This window comes from Montipora capricornis, chromosome 2 (assembly GCF_036669925.1).
Source record: "Montipora capricornis isolate CH-2021 chromosome 2, ASM3666992v2, whole genome shotgun sequence".
Taxonomy (NCBI): domain Eukaryota; kingdom Metazoa; phylum Cnidaria; class Anthozoa; order Scleractinia; family Acroporidae; genus Montipora; species Montipora capricornis.
In genome coordinates this window covers 40,740,155-40,767,254 of record NC_090884.1, presented here as the reverse complement: position 1 = coordinate 40,767,254, position 27,100 = coordinate 40,740,155, and the positions used below count along the sequence as shown (strand labels likewise).

The following is a 27,100-nucleotide window of genomic DNA, read 5'->3' as shown; positions in this document are numbered from 1 at the left end:
CATGCCGGATGAAATCTCGTTTTTGTTTCATTTTTTCAAAGAGAAACGTTTGTCCAACTTGGGAGCAGCTGATGTGTTATGCCATTTTTCTTGAGAAAATCTTCATAGAGCAACCAGGACGGGTGATTTTAGATGGCACATTTACTTAATCCTGGCCATCGCGATATGACTGTTATAACTAATATGATTTGAAAAAAGTCCTTCTTTCGGTCTTGCCCTTGCATGGCTCGCATGACTTGGTAAAAGATATGTTCAAGAAACGCCGAACTTCTCTTTTTTCACGTTTATTTTGTTGATTTGCATTTCAAATATAAAGTTAAAGAAAATGATTTAACGGAAAAAAGAGGAGGGAAGCCGAGGTTAGAGATTCAAACTGAGTTTTCATCTGATTGTGAAAATAAACTGCATCTTTCGAATGAACAAAGCAAGGGAGTAGTATTTTGTAACATGCATATGAGCAACAGACTAAGCAGGCCTTGTTGAGATTCATGCACAGAAAGGTTTCTCAATCGGCTGTGTCAAAAACTGTGAGAGAATTGATTTGTTCTTTATTTTCCGGATATCAAGTTCTTGAGGCGAAAGCCTTTTTTCAGTTTTGTGAGTGCTTGTTAATGGTCTCTTTTTGACATGAAAGATCATCTGCCGACGTTCAGTTTGACATGGAAATCATCCGTGTCCCCCTGAGAAAAATAATTCATGTCGTGAGTAATGGTTCTAGGGAGTTCTTTGAAAGTACCACACATCAACTTCACGCTCATGGATTTCTGTTTATTTCAGTCCTATAAAAAAAGCTCTTCCGTAAACTAGAGTGGATCGATGTATTTTAAACTTGTTGGAGTGTCCATCACACAGACGGCTTGAATGTAAGCATGGCGTTACCTTTTACTTTTCGTAGGGCTTTCCGCCATTCTTTTTAAACAAAATATTTACATAGTATATACAACTGAAACGCTTGCAGGTATTTTAAGATTTTCTTTGATGTGTTTACTCTATAGAAGCTCACTAACCGCGCAGAAAAAGTACATGCATTTCGTATAGCGATCCCCGACAGTAGACTAACCGATTTAAAATGTTCTTGTGTGTATCAACTCTTAGTATCAAATATAATCTGCACTATGTCTGTTGAAGTAGTTCTTGGCTGATTGTTTTTATTCTACTACTTGTATTTAGCAGTGTTTTAGGAAACTCCTAATTCTGTCAGCTCAGCTACATATAGAATATCTAACTCTCCGTGAAGTTTAAAATTAAGCCGGCGGCGTTATAGACGAATATGCGTACACACCTCACAACGAATTTTTTTTTTTTTTTTTCAAATTAAAATGTCGCCTTTTATAGTTATTGCGACACACTTTCTAATTTAGGAGATTCTGAGGGTGAGAGTTCGTCAAGGTTTGATTCATCATGAAGACTTTTTGAGTTTTGAGCGGCTACTTTCGCTGCTTCGTGTAATGGCCGATGTCTTGCCGATTTCTGATGAGCTCGTAGTCCAGCGAGCTGTGAGTAGGCGAAGTGACAAACATTACATTTATATGGTTTCTCTCCCGTGTGGAGCCTGGTGTGATTGCGAAGAGTTGAAGACTGTGAAAAGGACTTCTTGCAATACTTGCATTGGAACGGTTTCTCAAGAGTGTGAATACGCATGTGCGAGCGCAAGTTACTGCGCGAGTTAAATCCCCGTCTGCAAAGGGTACATTTAAGTCTCCCTGGTACAACGGTGTTTTTGACTCGCTCCGGGTTGAATTTGTAAATTGGGTCGTCTGAAAAAAAGACAAAAAAACTTTTTTAAGTCACAATTTTCACAACAACAAACATGCAAAGATTTATTTCTCTAGAACTAATATTCAAAAGATATCTTCTACAATTTGTGGCTCAGTTGGACGCGATTTCCTGTTTTAGAATTACAATGGTAGACAGGAAATGTGGAAAGTGGTCGAGGTAGTTGAGTTCCAAGATAAACATTTCACGCTGTGTTGTAAATTATACAACATGATTTGAAAACAGCTTGAAATCAAAACTGATATGAGAAAATCCTATTCACAACGCAAATTAAAACAAGGACTTTTTCAAAAAATAGCTGTTTTTGAACTTGTCTTGAGAGACTCTGAATAGGAGATTTCCAGCTTTTATCGAGTCCTAGTTTTTACTCAAAGTGTGTCTAACATTTTTAATTATTTTTCTTTTTAATTTTATACGCCAAAATTCAATCTTATCATACTTGTAACAGTCGTTAAATCGTCTTTCTTGCCATGGGACGGGAGGTCAAATCTTAACAGGTTTAATTTTGTCCTTCTGGGATTATTTTTAACACCGATCTCTCTTTCGTTGAATGCCTGGTAACCTGTAACTGTTATAAAATATTTAAAGCATGCGGGTGAAACTTTCAGCGTTGTAAAGTGGAGTCAGAGCTAGAAATGTGCGATATTTCATTTTCGCGTTGTTCAACAAGTTCTGCTTAGGCATTGGTAAGAGCGAAGGAAAACGTAACTGCCGATAAGCCAGGTAGTTCTTGCCACAATGAGTATTATCTGGTATCCCGGCTTATTGATGGTGGAATAGAGATTTCACCATCGGTGTTATAGGTGTTATCTTCAATATGTTCCATCAGTTATAGCTACATCTCTTTGGACCGAGACTGAATTGGTTTTCGGTTGGCGCTTGGTCATTGTCACACTTTCTCTCTTGAATTTTTGTGTAACAACAAGAAATGCGGTGAGACTGAAATTATAGTATGGAAAATGAGAAAGATGAAAAATCATTGGCATTAAATTGGAGAAGTTTTGTATACCTTAACGGGAAGTAAGGACTCCTGATGACATAATATCTTACCCCTTTGACTTAAATGTTTATGGAATAATTGGAGAACGTACAAATATAGTTCTTCCGGGCCGTTCCTGAGTAAAGGACATCCGAGCTGTCGCAATCTTTACTAAGACTGTCTTTCAATGAACGCTCTCGCCTCCCAGAATAAGTTAGTTCGTTCAGCTTTCTGATGATTTATTTGCTGTCGCCCCAAGCGAAACGTTTCGTGGTCGATAACACGGGGCGTGCCGTTTCTTGGCTTGAAGCCCAAAGGGGTACTTTGGCAAGTAAAACGAACGTGCATTTATCTTATGACCTTGGGCGGAAGTATGTGATTTTCGATTAACTAAAAACTTTGCCAAGGCGGGCAAAAATAAAATATTGATTCATGATATGTGATACGTGCATTCAAGGCAATCGCGTTTTGAGAGGAGGAAAAATGACAAGCAAAAAAACAAATGAAAAAAACCTGTCTTTTCGAACCAGGTGATCAGCGCAATAAAAAACCAATTTGGAAGTCCTAATTAACTGTGGTTGAGCCTCACCGCATTTACTTCGAAATTCAAGCAATGCTCATGTAATTAGAAGCATTGCACACTGCCAAAAATAATAATAATAATAATCAAATGGCTTACTTTTAAGCATGAGCCGCTAAATCGTGAATTCAATGAAAAAAGAAAAAGTTGCCAAAGTATTGTTTCTTTAACTATTGTTGGTCGTGGCGAAAGACGTGGAAAGAAGTACATTAAAACTAAATTAAACAGACACGCAAGCCAAGACATTAGAAAGAGACTTGGTTTACTAAGTCTTGACGCAGTTTGTGTGATTTGTTACAGTAAATATGGACAATGAGAATGGATTTGGGGTTGTTTTTCTCCAGAAAATGAAGATCTTAAAAAGATTCGACGATTTTTTTTTAAATCATAGAAATACTGGCTTGACAATGCTCACTCTATTACCTTCATTTTTCTAGTAGTAAGCTATTCAAGCAGGATAGAATTTCAACAAAACTAGTGTGATGTTATCGGAATACAAAGGAACCGATTTACAGATATAACAAAAATCACCTGTCTTCCTTTCATTAGTGCTAGAACAAGAAAAGAAAAAAAGAAAGCGAAGGCTCTAGTGAAGCTTAATTAACAATGGGTCTCAATAGTTTCCATCGAATTTTTTGTTTTATCCTCAAGTTTTGAATTTTTTTTTTTAACAAATTTGAACGTTTTTACGATTTTAAAGATCGGGAGATTAGGGAGACCCGAAGGCATAAACTAAAGCGTACTTGGAGTCGGTCAGGCAGCGTAAATGCAGTTTTTAATACCATATAGACTCCCCCTTTCTGTTTGCTAAAGCTCTTTTTATTAAACCACTTCGTTTAAATAAACTTCCCTTTAATTGAACACTTTTAAACATGCCGAATAAGAACCGTTTACAAATCATTATAGTTAATCCATTATTAATTTTATACCCTGGCGTCCTAATTGATTTTCCTTGAAAGCCTGCTAAATTAATCGAAATACAGCTGCCTTAAGCTTGTACTGTTTTTTGGCCAAGAACAGAGGTAACACGATCCATTTTCGATTTCTTTAAAATAACTGTCTAAGCAAATTTACTTTGGCTATCAAAAAAAATCATAATTCGAAAGCAAACGAAGGTATATTGCTTTTATACTCAAGGTACTTTCCTTTCTTCGTAGTTTTTTGGTTGAAAAAATAATAATAAAATAAAAACATGTAAATGTAAATTTCTTCGATCGCTGTTTACACGATAAAAGTTGCGATTCGTGGCTTCCGGATGCGCTATGTACTAAGATACGGTTTCTTGTTAGTAAGCAAGTTGGTTTGAGGGAGCAAACAATCGATGAGGAAAAAATAAAGTTGTAATTTGTGCATTACTTTCATTAGGCGTACATCAGAGGACATCAGAGAGATGATGTTAGCTCGAGGGTTAACTACCTAATAATTACTGTAGTTATCTCAGCAAATAATCCGTTTCAGTGTGGTTGAAATCTAGTAAAAGCAATTGAAACCACCAACATAAGCAAGTAACGCAGGTATGCAAGAACGTACATGCACGACGCTTCGAACAGGCAAAGAAAAGTTCAGAAATACCACCCCGATGTTCGAAGTCTTGGACGACTGTTAGAATTATTCCGTTTCTCATTTTTACGAATTACTTATAAATTAAACACGCTTAAAACGCACTGCACCCACCGGGTTACTTATAGCATAGTGTACCAAACTGTTAGGTGGCTCCTCCTTAATTTTGAATTTTAAAAAAAATGGAATCATCTGTTTTCCTTAAAGGTTTCCTGCCTAACCTACTAGCAAGGTCGTGCACCTTCCTGAAACGGTCTCTTTCAATATTTATTAGTTTCATTAACTCCCCGTACGCGCTGTTGGAAATGCAAATTTCGAAAAACTTGCTCCTTTTCTAATTAAAAAAGAAATCAGTTAAATTCGTGAACAGTTTGTTTTAGCCACTGAGTCTGCTTAGTAAATTGAACCGCGCTTCGCACGCGATAAACTGAATTTAGGTTTGGCCGGGAATTTTCAGTTTTGGCTGTTTCAAAATGATTCGCCTATTTCGCCTGAAATGACCACGTAGCACACACTGGGAGAAGATATTAATAAAAATACGTGCTAATGGATATAGTAAACCTGCATGGAAAATTAAAGAAAACGCGTGAAAATGAATTCGGTTTCCGGTGGGGGAAAATTAAAACAAATTCGATGCCGCAGAAAAGCTTTTTACTGCACTCATAAACATAAATACCGAAGTATTTTTTATTAACTTTAGCAAATATTCAAAGAATACCAGATATCTACAATGAGTTTATGCGGGAATGCACATTTCAATACCCATGTAAGCAATTTTTTTTTAGCAAATTCGTTGAACTCTTATTCTCTGTAACTTTTTGTGAGAGAATCACTTGAAACAAATAAAACACTGGTTTATTTTGAGCAGTTCCTGTAAAATTAGTTAAGTCGACTGGTAAATTTAACAAGTCGAGTTCTAGTAAGGATGTGAATAACATTTTTTATTTCTCGTAAGGAGCATATGTGAAAATACTACGGCATAATTGGTGTGAATTTCAGAAAATTTAATTCGCGCGTCGTTATTATTTCGGATGGAAAAGCTAAAAAGGCATTATAATATCGTAAAACAGTTTTATCTTAAAGTTTCTAAGGCATATGGTGTTAAGAAAAGCTTTTAATAATAAACGAGTAAAGAAAGCATTCTATATAGTAGTTTTCATTTTCGACAAGAAAGTAGAAGACCATTGCAACGATCGTTGAGAATTTATGGAATAAAGGTTACTGTCTCTTTTTTTCTAAAAAAAAAATCATTTTTCTTTTCAATATTTTATCCAAGGTCCATTCTTAGCATACGTATTCTCTGCGCTTGCTTTTCTTCAATGGTGAAGAATTAATACTGATGGAAACACTGTTGCATGTGTCTCAGAGTGATCTAAGTTCTATGCATTGTTGCTGTCGAAGATATCTTTAAGTTGGTTAAAGCTCACTGAGCATGGTGTTGCATGTAAATGGCAAATCACAGTTCACGTCTGCCGAGCAGGTCTGTGCTTTTGCACGAAAAGGTAAGTCAGTGTAGGAACCCAACTGGAAGCAATTACAATGTAATATACTTTGATGCCTGTTTATAAGGGCATAGATTGATTTTTCCTTTTTTTCTTCAACCTGGCGGACAAATGGTAAAACTAAATATAACCATGTTTGGGCTTCCCCACGCATACCAACCTGAAATGTGCCCTTCGTCTTCTTCGTGTCCTCTTCGCTTTCTTCTTACAAAGTCATTAACAGGCGCTATTCCAGGTATACCGAGAAACTGAATGTATGTTCCGCCGTACCAAACAAGCAATTCTTGATCCGGTGGGATGTCTTTTACCGCGCGGTAGTAAATGTTGCCACCGTACTGAAATACATCAAGGTTCTGTTCTTGTTCATTCCTAGCGCAGTTTACAAAACCCATCCAATTACGAGGGTTTTCGTCTTTGGCATCTAAAAAGTGGCTCACCGAGCCATCTTCGTTGAGAACCTAATAAAATAATTCAAAGCAAATGATTCCATTACAAGAGAAGCATCACTGAAATGTTCTGTTTTAATCGCCATCCTGATGTTCCGATTGCAGTATGATTAATGCATTCAGAATTATTTTGTAACGAATTGTAACCGGATTGTTCGACCACGAATTGCAAGGAATGGTAATTTCTTTATTATTCACAGTTTGTGATAATCTGGGGGAATTCCTAGATTTGTATGAAGAATAAAAGGTGCTGTGTTGTGGAAGTCAAGGAGGTCCTCAAATGCCTTGTGTACTGTTCAAACACAAGGAGAATAGTGGATAGATTGTCAAATAAAACTCGGATTCTCTGAGTTTTTATAGCTCGCCCTAGTTTATTTCGAGCGTCAACGACGCTCATGAAATGTTCTTGGGTAGATCGGGGAGTTTTATATATTTTCTTTCTTTTGGTACGCAATTCTCGTATATTTTGTTTGGTTTAGTTGTCCTAATAATCTGGAGCTTCAGGCCGACTCTGTCTTTTAATATCCTCTTAAGATTGCAAAAGTATAGCAGGAAAAAAAATCCCTTTTAAACGACTAGATTTTGTAGTTGACAGCAAAGGAACAAGAAATTAATGTTTTAGCATTATCTTCCGACAGTTAAGACATTTTAATCTGGAGTCATCAGCCAAGCACAGCAAGCTTTGCATATCAATCGTGAATTACCATTTATTTTTTCTAAAAAAGTATTTGTTGTTTTGAATTTCGCCAATAACTGTTGATGCCCCGGGTTTTCGAAAAAACAACTGTAATAAAAATTTAGGTAGGTCTTAACTGATTTTAAAATCGACAACCTACAGGGCTCGGATATGGATGAACATCACATGGTGCTTGGCGATAACGTTCAGCCAGCGTGCCTTCTAACGCAATCTTAAACTTGATAACATGCACTAGGGCTACCGCGTTATTTGTCGTGTCCAATATACCTACCTCCCACATGAGGCTGTTATCAACGTCAGAGTTGAGGTCTTCTATTTTAACTATACGACCAGTATAAGGACCCATCTGTGTTCCTTCTTTGATCCAGCATGTACTAAACACGCCAAGTTGAACACCAGGAATTGAAGAGGGAGCTATGGTCACTTGTTCCGGAAGAGAGACAAATGCCATGAAGAACGACTCGTTCTCTAGACAGAGCTGTTTGGTTTTGGTGCTGTCGTTGCTCAGAACAGGGACCAAAGCTGTTGATTCGACGCGCTTCATCCCATTTATAAAGCTTACTTCTTGCTCTGATTAAAGAAAGAAACATATAGTAGTAAAGTTCACTTTTCGGTGCTAAATACTGATTGGGTAAGAAAGTTGAATTCAGCCATGTAAAAAATGATTTTATAGTCAAGATAACTGACACCTGAACCAAGTCTAGACATTGCTTTTTTAAACCGGATTAGTAAAAGCATAGAGACAGCAGCGTGATCCTTTTGAATCAATGGATGCAATGAACACAGGCGGGAACTGACAAATTCAGAATTTTTTACAGATTTAAAGAGAGCTAAAGTCAGAATCAGCAGACAAGTAGTAGGAAGGTTAAGATTAGCGACGATTTCTCTAGTGTACGAGTGAATGAAAATCGAAGCGCTAGTCAGTTTGTGATGTAGTAATATATCGCAGCTAACAGAAGTCGTTTGCAATCAATTATTCATAACGTTTTATTTATGACTGGGGTAAAGATTGTAAAAAAGCGAAAGCGGTCTGGCGAGTCGCAGATCAAGGGATATTGCCGAGACGACGAATTCGAAGAGAGACGAGCTTCCTCAGATCGATTTCTGGTTGTGAATTGAGATTCAGTGAGGTTATTTACGATGGAGCCACCTGCTTTAGGGATTTTCTTATAATCTTTATGATCTTGAATTAAAGTAAACCCGTGGAACGTGCTAAATACACCATGATAAGCAGAAGAAAGGATGGTTTACTTGACGCATTAATCTCTAACGAATTGTTATGCTATGGGATTCTTATCAGCGACAAACAATCACCTTTGATGGAGCTCACAGTGTGAAACACAAACCAAAGAAGTAAATTTGGAGATGATTGCGGAAGTTAAGATATGGCTAGGAAGGATATGATTCGCAAATTTTCATTACTGAACACTTCTTTTATAATAGGTTTTTATTTAGGTATTGGTAAAATTTCGTAAACAATGCAAAAGTAAAGAAGGTCAAACAATACGGCACACGTATTTGAACCTTCTAAGCACGGAAGCTTGTTTTCCAAAAACAAGCGTCTTCGACGCTGAGTAGCTTTCAGTACCTGTTTTTTTTATTATTTTACAATTGCAAGTGGATGCGATAAGGCGATAGGAGGCCAGGGTGTTTGACTGCGAGTCACGTGGTCGCAAGGTCTTTCCCAGTTGTTTTTTGCCGTTTTGTCTTCTTTGATTGAGTTTGCTTTGAGTTTGACTGTTTTCGGCTCATTGTTACTCCATCATGTTACTCTTCTTTGATATGCTAATCTTTGTTTAATTCCAACTAGTAGACATTAATTACACGATAAAAAATGTCCAAACATGCTAATTTCTCTCCAAAAGCAAATTCGAAATTAGACCAGTTTAAACGTATTTCATTCTCTGTACTGTGTTCCTTTATATTCTCTGTCACCTAAGCACTCGAGAATTTCAATGAGGGTACACAGTTTTCGATAAGGTTGGAATCGAATAATCCACAGTCAGAACCATGGGCATCTATATCTGACCCCATCACAATCGCAAAAACATCAAGTGATAAGGCATGAACTTATACTCAAAGAGCTTAAAAGTCCACGAAATACTGTAGGTTTACAAACCCCGGTGGAATTAAGTGTTTTTGGTTAAATTTCCGAGTTTGCATACATATTCATTCGGCCAGCAATCCACCTGCCTTCAGAAAATTGGGTATTTAAACCTTGTTATCGTTCTCAAATTACAATTGAAATGAGGAAGCGCTTTCGCTTCTATATTTGAAATGTTGTTTGCTGGTAGTTCACATTCTAATGACCGTTTCACCAGACAGCCGGAAACTGTGTGATGTGTTCTTAAAACATTGAGCAAAAGCTAAGCCGCTTAGAACGGGCGTGCAATGTGTTATAGCGCGCTAGGCCTCTAAAATTCCCCAACCACCCAGAAAGAAAACTCGTTACATGACTGCCCAAGAAGTAAATCAGAGCATTCGCTTTTTAATATTCATTTTGGCACAGCCCGGAGCGATGAATTTTTTTTCCTTTGACTACTAAAAACATGAATACGAGCGTAATCTCACGCGATTTTGCAATTTATGCCACGGTAGTATATTGACCCGTTGTCTCGTTACTTATGAACAACCACACGAGAAATAGTTTGCGAAAGTTTTGGAACTCTGAAGGCTAGAAAGTGCGTGTTACATAAAAGAAACTAAAATTCTCCTCATTAAAATAAACCAGAGCCTATAAACTTTCCTAAGTCGTTAATGTTTAATGACATTCCTTAGTTAAATTCCAAAAGAATACGTAAGGTGAAGCAGTTTTAGACAAGTCTTTGACATCATTTTTCCATACAACGGTGCGGAAACTGGCTGAGGAAATGAAAAATCCCTTATAACTAAACACATCATTTATAGAGAAGTAATTACATAATTTGTCATTGCTTTAATACGCCAGCTAGGGAAGAAGCACACACAGGGTTTAAAAAATTACGTTGTAGTTTTCCAATTCATTGACATTTAATAATACTATTGTACCGTAATAATGGGGAAAAAAGAGAATTTACCTTCATCCAAATTGTAGTCAACTCTTTCTAGCACACCGGATTTAAAAGTCATTTCTTTCTGGCCTCCAAAAACGTTGCACCATTTTCCGTATAAAACACTCCTCAAGACCTCCTGACTGATGTTCAGAGGACCGCTTGGTTTTTCCAAGAGTGGCGGCGCTACCCAAACAGACATCTCTGCAAGTATCGTGGTCACTGATCTATGACGAGCCTCCTCTCGATCAGCCGTCTTTACGTATTCACTTACTTCGAGTTTATGAGATTTTAATAAAACGTCAGCGCTTTATATTCTGACCAATGTTTGTCGTTGACAATGGTCAAGACGTGAACAATAGCTAAGCAAAACTAAATAAGTCTTTGTAATAAATCAAATATTTTTCATCATGCCCTTCACACCTCATTGAACGCTGTTCCACTCGCTTATAATGACCTACCAGGGAGCAATGCACCTGCCTTAGCTAGCTATTGAGCATGCGCAATGGTCTACACCTTGGGGAGACATGAGCATCTGATCAACGTGCTTCTTGATCGGAAGAGAATAATAAGCTTACATTTCCCAAGGGGTTTCGGTGAATAAAGGAGAGACTTCAATGAACGATTTAGCAAGGTGCAAAAACTGAAACTTTGAATGTTCCGGATCAATAAAAACACCGTGATGGTGAGATTTGTAGCAAAGTGCAAAATTAGCAGAGATTAAATCTTCACCTCTTTTTTCTTCTGCCTGACATCCGGATGGTCAAATCTAGCGATGGAAGTGGTAGGAAATTTAGATTCGAATAATCAGTCACAATCACAGGTGTATTCTCTGGATTTGTATCAAATTTGACTCATTTCGTAGTTCCATCTCATTCAGGATTTCAGTTCATTTTCTCAAAACTTTTTCGTCTCAGTACCTAATTTTAAACACCCTGTTCGCTATTCCGGCAAATTAATGCGAAGGAATTGTAAAACGGTTTTGTTGTAAAAAGGGCTTGAAAGAAAGAAATGCGTGAGTGCGCTTTAAAAAAATAATAAATATATATTTTTGATTGATAAAGTTTATGCCACGAGCCGAAGGCAGCTTTAGCTAATTTTACTTCTGAAGATAAAGATCCTTCGAATTAACATTGCAGAAATAGAAAGATGTAAACACGCTTGGTCCCAATTACGAATTAATGAACACAAAGAAGTTAGCGCCCAAATCAATCACAAGTGATTAGATCGGTTGATTTAATTAGTAGTATTCTAACATTTTCCAATAGAAACGAGTCTTATAAAGACCACCAACTCTTTTATTGAAGGAACATGCAGCAAATGGTAATAAGAAAACAAATATGTGTTATTTTTCAGGTTTCGGATTTGGTTTTGCATCGGTTTGTTATCGAGTTAACTGTTGATGGGCCCTCTGGAAGTCGCTACAATTCGCGTATAGCTGTTAAACCCGAGTTGCTTTCAAAAATCCTAATTCATGAAAAAATGAAGAGTCAGGTCGCCTCTTGTCTGGTGAACACGAAAGAACGAAAATGTGGTATACTTTTGGCAAGGGCGGGGTGTACTGTTGGCACCTGCTGTCTTGGTTGGCGCGTGTCTTACGCGTGTCAGAAACAAAGGTGCTTAAACATATTTGCTCGTACTCGCAACCCTTCCTCCCTTTTTTCTTAATTGAAAGGCCTTGTTTTATTCTATACATGATCAGTCAGATTTCTCCACAAAGAAAGAAGGGAATAAACTGAAACACTGGATGCTTGCGTCCAATGATCTTAAACGTTCTGCCCGCTTCTCTTTACTGGGTGTTGTCAACGTTCTTCCCTTTTTCTCGCGCGCGGAAATTGATTCTAGTTTTTCCACTTTGTTTAGAAACGCTTGGGGAAAAAGACCCTGAGCCCTTTCAAAGGATATCGCAAATTGAATTAAGGGAAAACATTTTATCATTGTACTTGGTTTTAAGAAAGTGGATAAAATGATGCGGAAATTTTTCGACACTTTAATAGAGCTGAAGGAAATTAAATTTGCATTAGAATAGGAGTGGGTTCATTACTTGCGAAAACTCATTACTTTCTGCTCAATCAGGGCGCTTGCCAAGGTAATGGAGCTCTAAAACTAAAAATACGGTTGTCTTACTCTTTAATGTGACTTTTTCGTTATTGAAACTATCTCTTAAATAATGTAACTTTCCAGTCTTTCATCGCCGAGAGTAAATATGAGCTCTTATTAATACTGAACCAGGATAAATGAGACACAAAATTACTAAAGGGGCGAAAAACAGCCAGAGTTTATTCCGAAGATCAATAAACGGTGGTCAGTTTTTGAAAGGCTTTGTTTTCCCCCTTATTTAGCGTTTACTTAAGTAGAAGGAAGAACGTTTGATATTGCAAACAACATCAATAGTCGCTAGTGCTAATTTTAATTCGTTCGTGCAGAAGGGGCATTGTGGTAGTAGCTGTTTACAAGTTTGGTGTGAGGAAATTACCTGCCCCGCAGTCCGTACCAAGAATAATGGAGTATAGTGAACGAGCAACACGCAACCTCAGACACAGATTCTATTTTCTTTCCGCTTTATTACCTGAAAAAACCGAGAGCGGACAATTTATTCTTGCAAATCTTTACTTTAATACTCTAAACACCGGAAAACACCCAATTTTCTGCTAATCCCACAGAAAGAAAATTGAACGTTGTGTAGGTGAACTAAGGATGGCCAATATTACACAAGTGAAAATTCTAAGCCGAGATAATGAGTAATCTACAAAGATTTGTTGTTATGTGATATTTTAATGAGCTTGAAGCCGTTAATACGCCTGGGAAAGAAAGAGGACCAGTTCTCTGTGAGAACAGGCTCATGGCCCCATAAAAAAAAAAAGGCTGAAATGGTTTTGAAGGCTTTTTAAGAAGCTCTCGCTAAATAGATGATCACCACTTTGTCTCCAACTACACGTGCAGCAAAAAAAAAGGCTTAACAGCAAACAAATCGGCCTCCAACAATATATGATCAATTACTGTTGAAGTATTAAATTGCCTTCAAAGAGCTTATCCCATGCGAGGTTTTCTCTCCTCCATGCAGGCCACTGGTTTGGGTAAAGCAAAGCCTTATCAAACAGGTGTCTGCCATAGAAACTTAAGCCAAAGGGTTCAGGCTAAGCCATGGAAGCTGGCTATTTTCTGATTTATTTGCTATGTGAGAGGGCACAAGCAAGAGTGCAGCCCCGGAGATGAGGTGAGTGCTTTGTTTTGGGTCTGTCCAATGCAGGGGCTCGCGTGTTGTTCCTGTGGAGGAGAACACGAGGGAAGCTTAACGACAAAATACGTGTACAATGTAAATCACACTGGAGCAACAAATTGATTAAGTTTGCTTTCACTTTCTACTTGAACCATTAAATGATCGGTCAGGTTATTTCAGTGTAAAAGAAACGACTTGCTTGGAGAGACACAGTGGGTGCTACACAGCCAGGAATGAAAACTCACAAAGATCTTGTTCATTAAGCGCCAACTCCAGTGGTTCTCGCTTCCTAACTCAATGATCATCAGCAATTTTTATTTTCCTTTGTTTAGGTTTGTAGTAATTAGTGATTGCTTATTATGGTTCTCGATGCAAAGCAAATTCAAATACACTTTTAATTGCTAAGGGTCACTTTGCGGTGCTTAGAGAGAGATATGTGCCCTCCAGGGAGCCTCTAATCAATGCGTTAGGCAACTACAAAAATAGACGAAATTAAAACTCATATATTAGCCGTCAAGAAGCGGTAAACTTACGCGAGCACCTTTATTTTGTGATTGTCATTGGCGCACTAGTTGACGAAATGATAATATAGCACTTTGTGAGGAAATTTTAAGTGCACTAGTGTGAACGAACAAGCTAAAAAATGCGATTTGATGAAAAAGTGGGCCGCTTTCCAGTCGAAAATCCAGAGTGAAGGAGGGTCATTTAGATCCTTGATACATAAACACTCTTTTCAAAAGCTTACACAAATGATCAACTAGCGTTAAATCTGTTTCATCTTGACTAAAACAGCAAATCTATTCATCCTGTTGTTTTTTTTTTCTTTTGAAACCAGAAACCAGTGCTTAAGTTGTTTTAAAAACGCAACAGTATCTTAAAACGGTTGCTTTAATACGTGGAGGTGATAATATCTCCGACAAGGTAGTAAATTTATGTACAACGGAAGTATTTTACGAAATTAAAAGAAAGTTTTTCAATTTCAAATCAAAATGTACTTAGGACGCTAAGCTTCATGCACGTAAGGGAAACTAAATAGACGGATGTCTCGATACATTGTGACACCGGAACGAAAGAGAAAAACATCGTTTTCATTGTAAAAGGGATCTGAATATCATACTCGCTACCTCGAAGACCAAGGTTATGACACCATTTACATAGCTGCGACGACCAGTAAATTTCAATAGCTACTCAGAACAAAGGTAAAGACCATTTTCGCCACCACAAACTGAGATTTGCGTACCTTTAAATCAATGTTGTGTTCCGTTTTGGCGTGAGGCATTCCCCCGTTATACATTTGATAGCGGGCGAATATTCAATAAAGACCTCAAACAGTTATTTTGAAAATTTGATGATGACCGGGTGTGGTCCGTTTATTATTTGCGAGATTTCAGGTTTATTTCGTGGCACCGCCATCGTTTGCCAATGAACATCATAACCAGCTTTACCAGCCGGGTATTTTGAGCTATATACCTGAGAAAACAAGCTGCGGCTCATTTCTGTTAAGAATTTAAACTGCCCCGCAGAGACCACAAGATTTAGATTGTTTATCTCAGCAAACGTTATTTTAATTTTTAATTCTCACTTTCTTGTTAGCGATAACGAGTGTAAATCGGTCATCACAGTATAGGGGTGAACATCGCCGCACTATACAATACACAATACACTCCTCTGTACGAATGAAGCCAGCAACAGTCCACGTTTTTTGGCATTTGAAGTCGCAAAGCAAGATTCTTCTTCTGTTATTCTGTTATTCTGTTTTTCGCGAAATTGAAAATCTGATACCTGTTAAAGCCTGCGCATGGATGTAAATTTAATTTTTAAGAGTTTTTCGTCTAATTTAACTACATTGATAAAGCCAGCAAAATGAAAATTGGACGCCATTTTTTAAGAAGGGGGTAACTTACCGAATTTCGCCGCATTATTTAAGCTGTTTTGTCCTTTGCTTTCTTCACAAAAATGTTAATTAGCGTGAAAGTAGTTTGAAAACAAACATCTGAATCGATTGCATCTTTCAATGAACTTTCAGTTTACCCTGCAAAGAAAGAGAATAAAGCACTCTTATCTTTTAATAAATACCTCATTTTGCGTTTATCTATAAAATTTTGAAATCAGGCCCGACATCAAATAACTTTCACAGTGTACACAATAATTTTCCAAAATCATATTAGCCGTTCAACGCTTTTCCATTGAATTTCGCAGCAGGGAAAAGATAAGATGTGACAGCGATTTTTTTTTTTCAAACAAAACTCATGGTTGATTTTTTCGTATATTTTAGTCGAGATTTCTTGTAGGCTATCAAACGGCTAAGTATATGAACTCGGAGTACAGAATTTTTGTTGACCATAATTTAAAAAGGCAGTCGAGCATTCTATGTGAGAGAATCCATTTATGGTTTTTAAGTTCAACAGTTAAAAAAAAGCTAAAAAAGATTCATTTCGAGTGCGGATTTAGTCGGAATCGTCGAGATAAAGTATAACCGTAATAACTACAAGAATGAGGAACAAGTCGAAAACGAACTCTACCGAAATGTTGCACATTTTGAAACGACTTACAATAGACTTACAAGGTCGGAAAATTTCCCTTTTCTTGTAATCGTTAAGCTAGCAACTACCATGACGTCCTATAGTTATTTTTGCTTCTTGGAAAGCTCAGCAATTTTCAACAACGATCCCAATGCAAAAACTTCTCGCCGGTGACTCTATCAGAGAGGTTTAGGAAAAGATGTGGGATTTGGATTTCTAGTTCCACTTTTTATGTGATGGTTTACCTATGCTAGTCTTGACAGTGGATCCGTTATTTTCCCATTGTAGTCAAGTCATTTATTTTTAGCGTTACTACGCGCTGGTAAAATAACTAGATGAACTTGCCAAAGTATAGCCCATCATTTACTCCCCGTTGACTTGGCATGATCATTGGAGTACTTCTTGAAAATCAAAAGGGTGATTAAGTGAACATTTGCTGTTTTCAAACCGACGAAATTGCATTGACCTTGCGAAACAACTTCAAAGAATAACGTACACCAAGTAGGCCCCACTAGGCTTTGTAAAAATCCAACTGGTTGGCTATTTCCATCAAGGCTTCTTGACGCTAGTGAGTTTCTTTTTAATTGTTTATTTCTATCATCGCCCGTTAATAAGCTTCAGAATCTATATACTACGCTGACTGTCGGTACTTCAAGACTGAAAAATATACATAAAACCCTAGAAATTTATCAGTATTGATTTCCCTCGTTCAATAAGCGCGTTACAAGCACAGACAATCAAAAGTGGGGGGTTCTAATCTCCAAACGGGAGTTTGGAAGAACTGTAGGGACGCAAATGGAGACAAACACATTTGGTTATGTCAACGAGCTCGGCCAGCGCGTGACCCACATGCAAAAACGTTTCTAAACAACCGCAAAGACAATTATTGACTAATAAGGTGGCATTTGCGTTTTCTATTATTCTTTTAATTTGAAGTTTTGGTGGCTTTGCTTCTTCAAAGAAATACTAAAGATGAGAAGCTAATTGCAACTTTACAGTTATTCTTTTTAAATTCTTACAAAAACTGAGATAGTCATTTAACAACACCTCCCACGCGTTGACCGTCATCTCATACTTTTCAGTGCATTGCTAAACGTAGAGCTATTTTTTAAAGACATTGTTCGAAAGCAAAACTAATAAGCGCTTTCTTTATCAACGAAACACGATGTTCTTTTTTATTTAAAAAAATAGATTACTGAGGTTCCCTCAGTTTCTCGGATGTCAAGAATAAAAAGTTTTTATTAAGGATTAAAGTTTCCTTCTTCTTGCAGAAAACGAAACCTCCTGGAGGCTCCTTTAAATCGATGTTTTCAAAAGTCTGCAGAAATAAAAGTTAACAAATGTCGGTCAAGAGAGATGTTTCCACTCTCCGTCGTTTCGTGACATCCCTGTAAGATTGACTCCTCTAAAAAAAAAATTTGCCAAAATCATATTCTTTATATTCATTTCAGTTATTCTTCAATTTTTTCTCATTTGGGCTACTTGTTAGAAAATTTTCCCTAAAGCAAAGTCTTACATTTCATAAAAGAAAATCTAAAAATATGGATCGTTCATGCATCAAAAACGGTGTCAACGAGTTCCGGCAGTACTGACTTACATCGCATAAAATGTCAAACCAACGCGAAAAGGATCAGTAAACTCATTTAGCTTACGATGTTATAGAGGATGATGTAGAGTGCAATTTTCAACCGCTTTGAAAGAAAAGAATAACTGTTATTTACTGACGGATTGATCATAACTCAATAACATACAATAACTTGACATATCCTTGGTTGACTGTTTAGTTGACCTTAAGATAAGTTTCAGGTGTTGATTCTGAACTGTGTAAACTTACGTTGAAGTGTAAGCATTGACTATATGTAGTAATGAGTATCCAACAAAGAGAACATCGACAGTTACTTATGTAGACTCGAGGACGAAGACCAGGTTTCACTGAACGAAAAATAAACAAGCATAACTTTACTTTCCTGTTTCAAATGATGCAAGATTAACGTGTTTACCTCGACCGATTTTAAACTTTTGTCTTAAAATGCACGCTGTCACAGTTAAAAAGAAAATAGAAGTAGTAATTTGAGATAAAAACACGATTGAAGAAGAACTGAGCAACCCAACAATTCTGCCGTGGCCCCTTTGACTCTAATTACATATTATTCAATACACGGATATTTCGATAAATTATTGGCTTGAAATTCACTTTAAGACTGAAAGGCATGAGCTAAAGCAATAAAAAAATTCGCAAATAATATCAGTGAACTAAGCTCAGAGTTAATCTGAAGGTACCGAAAGGTGTTCATTTAAGGGCATTCAAGTTTCAAGTTCAAGTTTATTGTAGAATTTCATTATATAATACATTCTTCAATCTGCACTGCTCGCAGGTAGCAATAGCTAGTCGAGGCGAGCAGTGATTAGATGTATATACAAGAGAGAACAAGTAGAGAAAGCTACGTTAATCAATTGTGTTTTACAAACGAACAGGTATACGAATACCTAGTGTACAGAGTATACAGTCAACTAAAATAAGAAAATTTCATCTAAAAGCAAACCAATACAAAGCAATATTCAGGCAATATTATTTTCGTAGGCTGCTGAAAGAAGTAACTGTTCGATGAATTAATGTGCAGTTGTTGTGTGCCTCATGATAAGGACGAGAGGAGCTTATTATATTTGGGGTTTCTGGTGTTATGTTCTTGAACTGCAAATATAGTAAAGGTAACGTTTATTCTATATATTAAAGGAAATCAAAGAGGGAACAATTCAGCTTCAATTCAGATCCCCCCCCCCCTCCCAAAAAAAAAATTGGGGCGCAACTTAGAGTTTTTAGGAAGCAAGCTGAGAAAGTCAGTTTTTAAAGAAAATCACTGTGCGTAAGTTTTCGTCGTGTGCGCGGATTAGGCTATGTGACTGTTTCAGAAATGCTGGAGACAATGCAAGAGAATGATCGTTTTGATATGTTTCCAGAGTTTTCTACTGTGGTACATATCCTTGCAGTGATATCAGCTACATCGTGTTCTGCAATACAATCATTTAGTGCGTTGCGTTGATTGAAAACTTAATTAACTCAGCAGCACCATGGAGCAACAGCGCGTCAGTAACATCGTACTTTAATACTAACATTGAACGGGAATATGCCAACTCTGTAGTCAACAATGGCATTGATCGTATCATTGATGTCGTCGAAATGGCAGAGACAGCTTTAATTTCTTTTAACGTATCATTGATATCTTCGGTCGTCGAAATGGCAGAGAGAGCTATTTCTTTTAACGTGTTTTATGAACTCGTGTGATAGATTCATTTGTAAGGAATGATTTTCACTTCATATGTAGGCCTATATTAATGTATCGTATGACCCTCGTTTCTTTTCTACTGTTTCGTAAAAATTTAGGCAATTTGCGCGAAACTTTTTGGGAAATTGGTTCACCGCCCATCCCTCTCCTCGCAAAAAAATTACCCGTACGCCTATGCACACAAATGGCAAGGTTGACGACTATTTAATTTATTTTTTTATTTTTATTTTTCCAATAAACGTAGAAAATTGTGCTGTTTCATCAATGTGTTGAATAATAAAACAATTATCCTGCGAAATCGCGTGGAATATCGCCTGATACTTAGCCTTCGAGGCCGTAGGCCGAGTTTGCTAAAATCAGGCGATATTCCGCAAGATTGAGCAGGATAGTTGTTTTATTATTCAACACATTGATGAAACAGCACAATTTTCTACGTTTATTGGAAAAAAATGCTGGAAAAACTACCATTTTTCTCCGCGACACATAAAACTACGTATATCGCAGGATATCTGTTGAGTACGCACAACGAATATTGAGCGCGCTATGACCATATTTGGACATCGTCACAATGTGTTGAATAATAATAGAGAATATGCTTCAACGTAGTGTTGTGAGGAAGCTCCGGACAAAAGAAGCCATCCAGGCTTATCACATTTGGGCTTCTCCTTGATTTCCACAGTGAGGAAGTGAGGAAGAACATGTGGGAGGATAACTTATACCTGAGTTGGTTAACAAAACATTGTCCAGTTTCGATTTAATTTTAAGGCATGTAAGCCTCCCGAACCGCGCACCGGTGGCTCAGTTGGTTGAGCGTCGGGCGGTCACGCGGGAGGTCGCGGGTTCGAACCCCTGGCCGGATGAACACTCAGGATCTTAAATTAACTGAGGAGAAAGTGCTGTCTTTGTAATGTCATCTGCAAATTGTTAGACTTACAAGTCTTCTCGGATAAGCACTAAAAACCGTAGGTCCCGTCTCACAAATATCTTCTATGATGAAATGGTATATGAAATGAATCATATATGAAGTGCGGATATGAAATCAAGTGAAGCTATGATCTTCGCAGTTATGAGCGCAATTTTTGCAATTGCGTAGAGAAGCCTGAAAAATTCAGGACTTCACGGGGTTTGAACCCGTGACCTCGCGAGGTCACACCCCGTTGAAGTCCTGAATTTTTCAGGCTTCTCTACGCAATTGCAAAAATTGCGCTCATAACTGCGAAGATCATAGCGTCACTTGAAATATCTTCTATGTTCATAAGTTCCCTGTGGGACGTTAAAGAACCCAAGCACTATTCGAGAAGAGTAGGGGATAAAGTCCCCGGTGTTGTAGCTGTCCTGTTCTCTCCAGCCGAAGTGGCCAGCTTGGCGGTGATGTCTCTAAAAGGTTTGTGGTGTATGAGGCCACCTAAGCAGAAACAGCCACAAGTCAAACAGGGACTTTGCCAAGTGTAGATGTGAATCACGGGTTTCTGCATTTAAAGAACTTAGAACACACAGTTATTCCCTACGTACGAAGCGAAAAACACAATAAGGACCTAAATGATCTTCGCCGACGGCCTTGGTCGATGAGACGTCCTCCCGACATTAACATTTGAGGAGCAAAACAACCACTTTGCCTTTCCGTTTTGACCGTTTGTAAATTTCTTTCCCGTTCTCTGCAATGTCCAAGTTCAATGGAGAACGCGAGCACACAACGTCTGATTTTCTATGCTACTTTGTTAGTACCAATTTTGATGAGGGAGGAAAAGCGTAGTACCTGGAGAAAAGCCCTCGGAGTCAGATTGAGGTCAACTGACACTCAGCGCACATACGACCTCGGGGCCGAGAGTTGAACCCAGACGTAGAAGGCACTATTGATAACCACTAAGCCGCCCTGACAACACCGCGATTTAATGCCGAACAAATATGACCAAGATGTGAGCTATATTCATTTCGGCAACTTCATATCACCATTAACCATTGCCATGATGACTAAGCTTTAAGGATTTAGCTTTTTTGTGTCAGTTCTCTCTCTTTCTACTCGGGAGACCTATCATTATTTCTTCCATAATCCTCAACACATTTCAGTGAAATAGACCACGCCCTGGAATCTGTCCCCGCCTAAGCGTTTTATTAAGGAGAGAGTAAAACCACTCTTAAGAATATTCGGAAAGAATGTTATGTACGCATGAGTGATAAAGAGAGCAGTGATTCCTATATTCTATATTCGCAAAGTGAAAGAACAGACATTCACTTTTCAATGCCCATGCTTCTAACGACCAAAAAAGCAATGATCACGTAGAACGTAAACTAAATTTCTCAGTATTGTAAGGTAAAAACAAGAAAGATGTACTTCTAAATGCTTTTAAACAAATCACAAATCAGGAGGTATGTAATGAGGACATGACAAATGCAATACGTACCTAATTACCTTGATTCACCAGGAAGTGGTCCAAATTAGACATAGTCAAAGCTACATTCGTGTTGTTTTGGAAACTTCATTGAACTATACCAAAGCATGATCCTCTACCTTGAGAATGGAAATGCCCTCCGAGTTAGTGTACCAGCGAAATAAACTATATATTAGGAGAATAACAAATAAAGCATTTATTCATATATACTAATTACACGATACTGCTTGCCTAAAAAATAAAGACTCGGACTGCATAAGGCATATGAGTACTTATTACTTCAAACTAATACAGCTAGGTATTAAAATGGCCTGAAAAAGCCGAATTTTCAGAGGCACGAAGGTCATGCTAGTGGTTGTTAGTTGCCAATATAGTTCGCAGCATTGTCGACCCCCCAAAACCTATAAACTCACTGTTACGCAGACCATTCCAGATCATTATCATTCTCCTGCATTGATATCAGACGCCTTTCAATAACATGGTCGGATGATTAGCCATAAGGATAAATCGAGCCTTTGGAATAAGTCTGTGAAAGCAGTTCTTGTCAAGACGAATTATCGGGATAAATGGTTTGGTACGTCTGTTCGCCCGTATTTATAAAGAGAGGAATCGCCCGACGAGCCACTTTTCGTTATCAATGTCATACCGGCACATAATATCTAGTAAAACTAATGGATATCACTACGGTCCGATAAAAAAGTAGTAAAAGTAAATAATCAATCAATAGATCACTTTAAAAACGTCCTAGTTCAGTAGACAACAATTGATTGAAATTGAAATTGGCCGATGGTGAGTAGCTGGGAAGGGCTTTGTTGGTGATCATACAGACAGGATAGCCTTACGTTCAATTTATCTGTGTAAAGCTACCAATTCAAAGTGATTGATATTAAAATACAATTAAATTAGCTGGAGTGGTGGGGAACACGAGGAATAGTAAAAGCAGCCCCACAAGGGTAAAAAGCCGAATCTCCTTCAAGCTTTTGGTTAAGGCCTCCATCTTAATAATCCAATTATTAAACATTTGTGTGTATGTTTGTTCAAGGGGAAACAAATCCTCGGAAGAATATTCTACAATCTTTACTTTGTGCGTGTCTGACTCGTGTTGTGTTGTGCGTGTCGAAACAGATTGAAACAGATTTCCTCTCCGCGGGTGATTATGATCGCAGAAGAAAAAGATCCAATTTGACTTTTGTACTATTCAAAAAGGAATAGATTGGAATTTTTTTGGTTGCCGTAGTTTACAAATTGATAAACAAATGTACCTCCATTTCAACATTCAGACGAACAGGACTGGTCAAATTAAACGAGTACTGTTTTATCATTTAACAGTAAGTAGAATGGCATAATCACTTCCAACAACGTATAATCAGCTCCAATTAAAGAGATTTTACGATAAGAAAGCGATAAGATTGTATTTAGAGCCTGTCACCTTCGACAATCGATCATCTATTATTGAAAATGGTTGTGTATAATTTTGTTGTACAGTAGACTTAGATTACCAATGTGAACTGACTGACGTGATTTCGAGAGGAATCTAACCCTACTGTAACCATATAATATTCAGGCTGTTAGAATCATCGCGTGATGCCAATATAATTTTGATTAGTTTTGCTGTCGCGTTTTTAGCAGTGCATTAACGCACCGCGGGTTGCCTATTAAGAAGATGGTAGTAACAGCGGATATGATTTACCTGAACAAAGCAACAGACATCATCAAATGTTAGGACCGATTTGAAATAAGCATCAGAACGTTTTCGTGATAGTTTTGATAGCAAAGGAGAAAGTACAGAAAAGTCGGTCTCAAACTAAGCGGCACATTACAGACGCTGACGTAAATTGAAGTTTGACGAGTGTTTAATCTAAACAAGTCGTAGGTTTATTTTTCCCGTGAAGGAAAATTGGAATTTATTACTCTATTAAGTAATGCTACATGTTTGTTTTTTCCGTTCTGTTGTTTCTTTTTCTTCATATTAATAAGGTTCGAGACACGCCACGTATGATTTGTGAAACACTTGTTTGAGAACACGACCTCCGAAAACCAGAAATGAGGTTGAGGATTGGCAATCAGGAAATAAAACGAATTAAAAGGTCTTGAAGCGACTTTCGCTCTTTAAATAGGGTATAATCTGACGGTTAATTCTAAGAATCAGTAAGATCTTCAGATTTGTGAAGAATCGACCAGCAAATTATAATCCCTTGTTGAAGTGTTCCGAACGACAGTGCAGTTATTGTGATTTCCTTTAAAACAATGTGCGTTATAAAAGCAGCAATTGTTATATTCGGTTTTTCTGATATCCGGATAATCAAGGCCAGTGATAACACTTCCCTGAACTTTAATTGTTCCGGATATTATAAAAACCTAATCGAAAATATCATTGTTTACAAACAAATAACCATGCGGTGCAATTAAAGTGTCCTTAATTAATGGGGTAAAACATATTTACAAGAGAGGGCGATAACGGCGAACCCGGAGAAAAACATCTTGCGACGGAGTTGCGAAAAATCAACAAATTAAACCCATTTTCTCATCATTTTCTCTTCCGAAAAATCGAAAAATCAACAAATTAAACCCATTTCCTCATAATTTTCTCTTTCTATTACAGCTCACGCAGTGGTAAATTTTATATACCAAAAAACATGTACTGATGTGTAAAATTTCCAAGGCTTTTTCAGAGCCCATGGTATAATTTGTTATCTTGTCGAGATTAATTAATGAGCGCAATCGCATTTGAGGACTAGACAACAGTCAATAGCTAGAATCGGTCAGCTAACGAATCTCTTCTTCCTTGTTGCACGCAGGTTGACTCTTTAACAGCCGCGTATATCAAACAGCACCCACAACGCATGATTTCGTGTACTGAATCATGATCTTCTGTTCGGATTGAATGTTGTATACAAATTTCGATCTGAGGATTGTTCGGCGATCCCGCACTCGACTTTTCGTCGTTTATCGAAAAAGCGCAAGTCACAGAAAGATCACCAAACCATCAGTCGGTCGAAAGTAGGAAAATATAGTCCCTTACCTTTTCGCAATCATTGACGCGAGTGGAGGTCACCATGAATTTTCGGAAAGGAAATATTCCGCAGTAATTTCTCGAAAGGTCACTTTCATCTATCAATGAAGAAACTTTTCGGGTTTCAACTTTTCGACTACAAATCCAAACATATCAAATTCGTCTACCTGATAAAAATTATGTAGAACATATCAACTCCTTGCCAGAGTCATTACCCATTACAAGGACCTTAATTAGAATGTGTTCGTTGGACGCCCCTCGGTGAACAAAGGAAATGGACGTCTGCATAACCGTGGTCACATTGCAGACTTTTTACCTATGTAAACTTGACTTGTTGACAGTTTATCTCGAAAAACTGATTTTTTCAGTGTGACCGATTTTTCCCGCCTAAGTAATTTACCTCGGGGAAATTTTATCGCCTGGAACTTCGATATGTCACTAGAACAATAGAATAAACCTTGACAGCTACCCCAAAGCGTTAGCTAGGGAAAATTCATTTCCCCAGGTAATTCATCAATAACTGAAGCTCGTCGGCGAATGTCTTAATGACAGATCCGGAAATACAACACTGTGAAGTCAACTAGGAAAGGCCTTTTTGCCGTCAGTTAAATTTCTTTTTACTGCAAAGCGCGAAGACAATGGCACAATTCAGAGCAAGTATTTGTTTTTGTTTAGAATTTGAAATTTCACTTCAGCTTAGGTGGATTTGGAATCATTTTTTTTAACCGAGGAACTGTTTTAGTTTCGGAAACAGTTTGTTTTCTCAAGACGAGCCGCAACAAGGTTATTACCACGACTAGCCTGTTCCAGGCTATATTGCCTTTAAATTCCGTAATTGTAAGAGCACGTGAATGGGCCAAAAAAGCTTTCAAACTTAACACTCAGCTGCTGAGTGACTATCTGCCCCGGAAGGGGTGGGGGGGGGGGGGGGGGGATCCCAGAAAAATTGGGTAGGGGTGTGCGACCCGCCTCCCAAAACCCTTACCCTATTTATGACCAAAATCTGCGATTTTCTTTTCCCTATTTATGACCTGACCAAAAATTTGATACCCTATTTATGACCTGACCCTTAAATCAATACCCTGGTGCAGACCTGCCTTATAATTATTTCCCTAGTTCAGACCAATGTTAAAGGCAATGCTTATCTGCTTTTATTAGGTAGGTTATAAGACTGCATGTTAAAGTTTCGAGCTCAGAATTCCACAACACGGGTTTCATAATATGCCGTCATAACTACAGAATACATCCTTACCTTATGGTGACTAATATGCTATCTATCTATCTGGTCAACTTCAGTTCAAAAACCCCGGGAGCCCGGCCCGTGACCGGAACGCGTGACAAGCCGTTGCGGTACGTACACAGTTACCGTAAACATAATTTGTGAAAGGCTTTTGTTGCTGGTCTTATCTAGCCTGTGAAGCAGCCGGGTGAGAGGAAGGCAAAGCGCGGATGGAAGGAAGGGGGACATGATAAAAAAGTAGTTTCTTCTAAATAAAAAACGAACTCAAGACTAGAGTGCAAAAATCGATACCCTATTTATGACCAAAATGGCGGAAAATTGGCCAAAATCGATAACCTATTTATGACCAAAACGGCTGAAAACCCTTCCCTTTGGGGCCGCACATACCTAATACCTATATAGCCCATATAAGGAAGTACCCCCCCCCCCCCCCCTAGGCTATGTGCTCGAAGATATTATCGATCGCATCATGGCATCTATCGCTTCATGCCTGACTATTCTTGCTGATAGTGATTGTTAAAGACCCGGAACAATTTTCATCCAAAGTCCATCCAATCAGATCACTACGATACGCAATACGAACAAGAACAAACGGTCGAAGAGCCTGTCGGTTGAAGGTTGGCCTTTTAAGTCCTCCAACGTGACCTTGATAACCTAGACGTTTGAGAAAAAGAATGGAAAATGGAACTCCACCTGGACAACAAGTGCAAACTTCTTCGTATAGGGAGTAAGCGCAATTTGGTGCACTGTGATTATATTCTTCATAGGAAACCCCAAACACCTTAACAAAAGATCTTATTAATTGGAACGAGGATCTGATAAGGCCAATAAAACCCTAGGTTTCCTTAGAATAAACTTATGA

The 27,100-nt window shown here is 38.0% G+C and overlaps 1 protein-coding gene across 7 annotated transcripts; it reads right to left on the bottom strand.

The window, feature by feature from the left end:
* Positions 1-747: 747 nt before the first annotated feature.
* LOC138021542 (PR domain zinc finger protein 12-like) lies at positions 748-25,218 on the bottom strand. Of its 7 annotated transcripts, none has more exons than XM_068868456.1 (6): positions 25,008-25,218; positions 21,998-22,150; positions 15,694-15,821; positions 7,812-8,110; positions 6,558-6,855; positions 748-1,757 (listed from the first exon to the last, which is right to left on the bottom strand). In XM_068868456.1, the coding sequence occupies exons 4-6, from the start codon at positions 8,082-8,084 to the stop codon at positions 1,336-1,338; spliced, it is 993 nt and encodes a 330-aa protein (XP_068724557.1). In that variant the 5' UTR covers positions 8,085-8,110; positions 15,694-15,821; positions 21,998-22,150; positions 25,008-25,218; the 3' UTR covers positions 748-1,335. The 7 variants fall into 7 exon arrangements, with proteins under 7 accessions (XP_068724557.1, XP_068724562.1, XP_068724574.1 ...); XM_068868461.1 differs by having other exon boundaries at positions 22,006-22,104; XM_068868473.1 differs by lacking the exon at positions 25,008-25,218 and adding an exon at positions 22,399-22,716 and having other exon boundaries at positions 22,006-22,150.
* Positions 25,219-27,100: the final 1,882 nt, after the last annotated feature.